We start from the raw sequence: 6,000 nt of genomic DNA, 5'->3' as shown, positions 1-6,000 counted from the left end.
CGTTATATATAACTACAACATATAGGTAGGAATACAACCCTTGCATCATACATGACCTTTTAAAACAATTATTTACGTATAGTATTGCTGTCTTGTCCGCTAGTTGAGTCCGACATAGCACATGACGGCGTGCTATTGTTGTTATCTTCACTGCCTCCCTTTCGAAACAACCACTTGACATATTATAAATAGATCTGCGCTAAATTTACGCGGGGCTTCCCCAAGAGTTCAGTGGTCAAAGCTGGACATTGCAAGCAGAACTCGACCATCATATTGCCGTGGTATAACTTTTGGAAGGCCAGAGAACGCATTTAGACCCATTTATTTTGTATTTTTTTCCCCGACCAGCCCTTCAATATATTTTATCGAGAAAGTGTCTATTTGAGTAAAAGAGGGATTACCAACATTTCCAACAAAGCGTACACTTAATCCAGGAAGATAATAAACCATACTTGTATGGTGATTGGATCAATATTATTTGACAGTAAGGTAAAGCATAGTTTGTTTAACGTTACTATAATGGAACGTTTATCGGATGCGTAACACAACAAAGTCGGCTAGGCAGTTTTGAAGAATATAATACTTCGTCTCTGTACCGTTTGGTACACTTTTATATTACATAGTTAATGCATTTTTCAGGTCGTGTTAAACTGTCTAAGTTATAAGCTCTCAATGGCCATAAAACATAAATGCTACAGTGTACCGTTAATAGGTAAACATACTAGTGATACTTCAAATATGTTTAGTCGTCTATCCAGTACAAACACAAACCTTAAATATTGTCATACAAAATTTAACCACAGTAAGGATAAGAAGCGAACATGCTTCGTATGTGACCATGCACAACATTATCGTTAAACAGGAGGCAGTTTAACTACTTCAAATGTGTCTGGCCGCCTTCGGACATTGTGTGATTGTGTGTCCAGTCTTAACGTTTTTCTGTTGGCCCATTCTCTAACATAGACAGCATCGGTTATCATTATGAAGTTAAAAGTCACTTATTATTGACAGAGTGATCTACATAGTAGTATGTTTTAAATCAACCCCCGAGCTTGGAATTATTAACAATGTTTAGAAACTAAGATGTAGTTTTGGTACGCGTTCGTACCAAGGTATCTAAATCACTTCATAGATGGATAAATATTCATTCGTGTTTTTATCATAATTTTGACAGAATTGTGAACACAAAGTTTATATAAAACATATCAAAAATGGAGAAAAATCAAGGAGACAAAGAGAAATAATAAGCAAATTAGATCATGCTTGGTTCACAAATATATATTTAAAACTTCCTGGAACATACCATTTACGTACAATGACAAATAGAACGCACAAAAAATGTACCTGTATTGCATACACTTGTACATTCACAGATTCATAAGAGACATTGGCAAGATAATCTGGATGTCTGATGATAGTTATGATGATAACAAAATATATTGCTTATCAATTGCACGTGTAAGGACAGGTTTATAAGCCTGAGATCGATTTTGACATATTGGTAACAATTCTTAATATTATCATATTATCATGAACATTGGAGAATTCATTACAATGTAAACAAAATAAATATTATATTTACAAAACATCTGGGACCGGTAAACAGCACAGTAAAACCTCGTTAAACTGTCGCCATTTGTCCAACACAGATTTTGAATTATAAAGGGCTTGACGCTACTTTGAGGGAGAATAAATAATTGCTAAGAAAGAAATATGTTAAAATATTGAAATATATTTTCGGTAAGGAACTTGTCAAATAAGACAGAATGCGTTATATCAAGGTTTTAGTGTGTAGACTTTGATAAAAAGGTGAATATAAATATAAATAGATGTCATCAAGTTATGGTTTAACCCGTAGTTCAGCATGCATGGATAATGAAGATACCCCCCCTTGTAGCTCAGGTACATGTCCGTGGACAAAATTACACACGACTTGTGCAGCACACTTCAGCTGTTTGTTGAGTCATGACTCGTGCAATAAAAGAAACTCAGTTGAAAGCATTTAAATGCTGATGGCATTTGGTATCTCTTCCGGATCTAACCACGGGTACGGAGGATCCCTAGTCTTGTTCTTTTCCCTGATTTGACGAGATATAACCTTCAGCTCATTTTTAAATCTGAAAGTAGAATGGTTTTGTAGTTTAATATCATATCAACTTCTAATACTATGATCGGAAGCCGCCCCGTTCTCCTGGCAGAGAAACAGTGTTCTCAAGCGTTGAAGGAGGTATTTTAATTTCTACTATAATCTTTCTCAATTTTTTCTATCAAATCGAAGCAAAAAACAGGTCACTGTCAACTTTTCAAATATGTATTTTATAGTTCCATCCACTGTAAATATTTAACATATAACGCATTCAGTCCGATAGAAAAAAAACACAATCTCGCAGGATAATCGTTTAGTTCCCTACCCTCCTAAAGACATACGATATAACTTACTCATCAATGATGGCTACAGCCGGGGGGTCGTACACGTATTGCACCTCGAAGTTCCCCAGACAGTTAGTTGTCCTCTCGCTCAGGATATAGGTGACAACCATCATGTCGAGTGTGGTCGCTTTGTCAGGGAGCGCTACCAACACCGCTGTCTCTGTCAGGGCCTTCTGTAAGTCAACCGATAAAAGTCTCAACAGTGTACCAAATGTGTATCAGCATTTATCTAAAATAATCTTAAAAACTTGCGTCAAGATGGATGGACAAAACATCAACTCATAAAGTAACGAGTTTAGATAATGCTCAAAAAAGCTTAATAATGAGTTAACTAAAAATAAATAATTAATCGTTCCTAGTCTAATTCTAGTCTAATTCTAGTCTAATTCTAGTCTATTTCTAGTCTAATTCTAGTCTATTTCGGATGCATGTATGCACAAACATAATTGAAGATAAACGTTTTCGTTTAAAAGGAAGAAATTCCTCTTTGAACTTGATTCAAGAAATAACTTCTCTTCAAATAGTCATTGTCTAGAAATATGCTGTGATGGAGTTATCGGTGAGCTATAAACCAGTTGTAAAAGTCTATTCTCTTGAGTTTTCCAACACGTTTCTAATAATTAAATTAAATGTTGAGAACATGATGAATGCTTTTGGTTTTGTATTGCATATAAAATTGAGATATTATCGTTATCTCTGCTGACCACATTGTCCGATTTAATTGATTCATCATTAAGTTATTTTTATATGTTTTACGTAGTGACATGAGGGTTAATATTAACTTTAAAGTAGCGTCATATACGAATGAATGTCACTGAAGAAAGTGCATCATAAAAAGATATAAGTCACAACCCATTCACATTCTAGCAAAGTGTCCATACTACTTGTTTTTATTGTACAAATGCGATCTTTGCATATCTGTCACGCACACACGTATATATATATATTGTATGTATGGGACATCATATGTTTGCCAGAAACCTACCTTGTCTGTGGGTGGTTCTCCCCTCATAGAAGCCGGGTAGGCTGGAGGAAACCCGTACTGGTCATACTGTGGGAAATTGGATGCAGCATGAGCAACGCTGCACGTGTAAATATGGCTGGTAAGAATTGTAGCTAGCTGGTCAATCGTGGTGATTGTTCCATTCCCCGGAACTCCCTATTAAGGTAACGCCCGGTAATTAACATCCATTGATCCAGATAACGTATTAGAACATTTTGCAGGAAGGAAGTTTTGTCATCAAGTTACAATATAAGGGACACATTGACATATCCAAATTGGCAGTTATCATTACGAAACATTAGCTACTCTGAATTATCATGTTGATAATATCAATATGAAAATTGTAAAATGTATTATTTTGGTTTATTATATATATATATTCGTTTGGACCTGATTACATAATTGATGACATATATCAAAGAATACTTTGGTTTGTTTGTTTGTGTTTTACGTCTTATTAACAGCTATTGTCATTTAAGGACGTGCCAGGTTTTCCCGGAGAAAAACAACCGATCTACGGCCAGTATCTGGCTACTGCCCCACGTAGGCCTCGAACCCGTGACCCATTGGTGGATGGATAGTGGTAGCAGAATGTCAGACGCCTTAACCACTTGGCCACCGCGGCCCCTCAAAGAATACAAAACTATATGTAGCTAACGTAATTCTCAATTATAACACCATGTTCACGGTATAACTTGGCTTACACGCATGCCCAGGCCTCCTTTTTCTTTGGACAAAACCGTTTCCGCTGCCCAGTCCTGAATCTCGGTGTCGCCTACAAGCTTGGCCGTAGTATCTTTAAGCATACCAAGAACAGGATAAACATTATATTTAAATGGTCATTTTAATTTGTCCCAATAGACGTAATCGGTGCAGGTAATATGCTACCTTTATTACAGTAGATACTTAATCAACATAAGAACGTATTAATTATGTTTTAATAGTTTTTGATTTGATTTGATCACATGTTTTCAAACTTATTTTGTAACAGTACGCAACACATCGATAGATTTTTCTGTTATCACATTTGAACGATGTCCTACATAAAGTTTTATGTTAAGTCAATCAAGAAGAGGATACAGAAGTGTCCACAAACCATAACTCGAACTCAAAACCGATAAAACGAGGGGGAGATGGAAACATACGAAAGATTTACATGGAGACCATTGACAAAGTACAGGGAGAATAAGACCAGGTGTTCTGGAAGTGTAAGTATCTTCTGCTTCATCGACGACAGTCGCCATGTAAATCTAGGTCAAATCCAAGTAAAACTCGGATAGGGATATCAAAACATCAATGCACTCTAATAAACATATGCAGAAACATCGACATTTATATCATACGAAGAAAAAACATTCCCCTATGAGATCATGACGCGACCATAAAACGTGTCCAAAGTCTTATTAAATCTGCATATTTGGAAATGCTGTGTTTTAAATTTGTCCGTCAGCAGTCGACACCTGTCACATAAGTAATGATATTCAGAACAAGCTCTTGCGTATCGAATCATCTGCAACATGTGGGGGAAACGGGGATGTTGCTATCAAGAAAGTGGATGTTCACGATTGGAAATTTGAAGTCGTCCTCTTATCATACAGCTTAGTTTTAAGCCGTCCATGTTGGTCATGTTGTAGTCTAAAGTAAAGATCGAAGCAAACTGCTAAAGAAAAAGAGTCGTTAGTGTCGTTTATTTCAAGCTCCGGAGGGTACATACGACCGGTGTCAATACATTTCTTGTTATTCGAAGACAGCACATCGTCTATCTATCTGAATGCAAAGTCTAAGGACTTTGCTAGGCTTTCATAAAGAAATTCAGATTAACATGAAACAAACAAAACACAAATAGGCCAGAAAAGGATAACAGTTTGTTTCTATGTTGATAATAGCTTTTCTCCTCACCATAATATAATTTCACGTATTTTACAACAAAGTTGAATATTGCGTTGTACACAGGCAGTGCGTCATCCCGAAAGTAGTATCCTGGTAACACATTGTCTCCCAATAACTGAAATATATAAATGGATACATAAACATATAAATTAATAACACTGTTATAAATAAGATACTGTTAACATACCCTATATCAAACTATCTGCCCTGTTTAATGTGTTTCTCATGCAACTGTTACTGGCAACATGACTGGTGAAATATAGACACTTGACATCCACAATACAATATTCAAATTGAAATAATCAACCCATAATTTCACGTACCCCTCTTCTTTCCAGGTCCTTTGGCAGCGAACCGTCTACATCCAACCTCCACTGAAGATTTCTGTCAGAATAAAGGTTAAAGGATTAGCATCAGGTACACACTCATTAGTTCCCATATTAAGATGTTGATGTATAATGAGTTTTAATTTGTAGTTACTACACATGCTTTAAGCGCTAACAATAAGGAATTATAGTATTTAATTAATTGATATGACAATTATAAAAAGGTTTTACTATTTTAACATTGGAGTACAGCGCTTGTCAATAGTTCATTCTTTTCATTTCTAATCTTGGCTATATTTTGTCAGTTGATAAACTTCTCTGACTGACAGTATTAAACATATTACGTCACGT

General features: G+C 35.8%; 1 protein-coding gene across 4 annotated transcripts in view; it reads right to left on the bottom strand.

The window, feature by feature from the left end:
• Nucleotides 1-567: 567 nt before the first annotated feature.
• LOC110458678 (arachidonate 5-lipoxygenase-like) overlaps nucleotides 568-6,000 on the bottom strand; it is a 30,740-nt gene continuing 25,307 nt past the window's right edge. For all 4 annotated transcript variants that reach the window (XM_021510523.1, XM_021510520.1, XM_021510522.1 and 1 more), the window contains 6 exons: nucleotides 5,647-5,707; nucleotides 5,333-5,438; nucleotides 4,138-4,229; nucleotides 3,416-3,589; nucleotides 2,440-2,603; nucleotides 568-2,117 (listed from right to left, as the gene is read on the bottom strand). In XM_021510523.1, coding sequence (XP_021366198.1) covers nucleotides 2,003-2,117; nucleotides 2,440-2,603; nucleotides 3,416-3,589; nucleotides 4,138-4,229; nucleotides 5,333-5,438; nucleotides 5,647-5,707 — 712 coding nt within the window. In that variant the 3' untranslated portion in view covers nucleotides 568-2,002. The remainder of the gene's footprint in view (nucleotides 2,118-2,439; nucleotides 2,604-3,415; nucleotides 3,590-4,137; nucleotides 4,230-5,332; nucleotides 5,439-5,646; nucleotides 5,708-6,000) is intronic.

This window comes from Mizuhopecten yessoensis, unplaced genomic scaffold, assembly GCF_002113885.1.
Source record: "Mizuhopecten yessoensis strain PY_sf001 unplaced genomic scaffold, ASM211388v2 scaffold9685, whole genome shotgun sequence".
NCBI classification, from domain to species: Eukaryota; Metazoa; Mollusca; class Bivalvia; order Pectinida; family Pectinidae; genus Mizuhopecten; species Mizuhopecten yessoensis.
The sequence above is the reverse complement of the archived record's forward strand: the minus strand, read 5'-3'. Positions and strand labels throughout refer to the sequence as shown.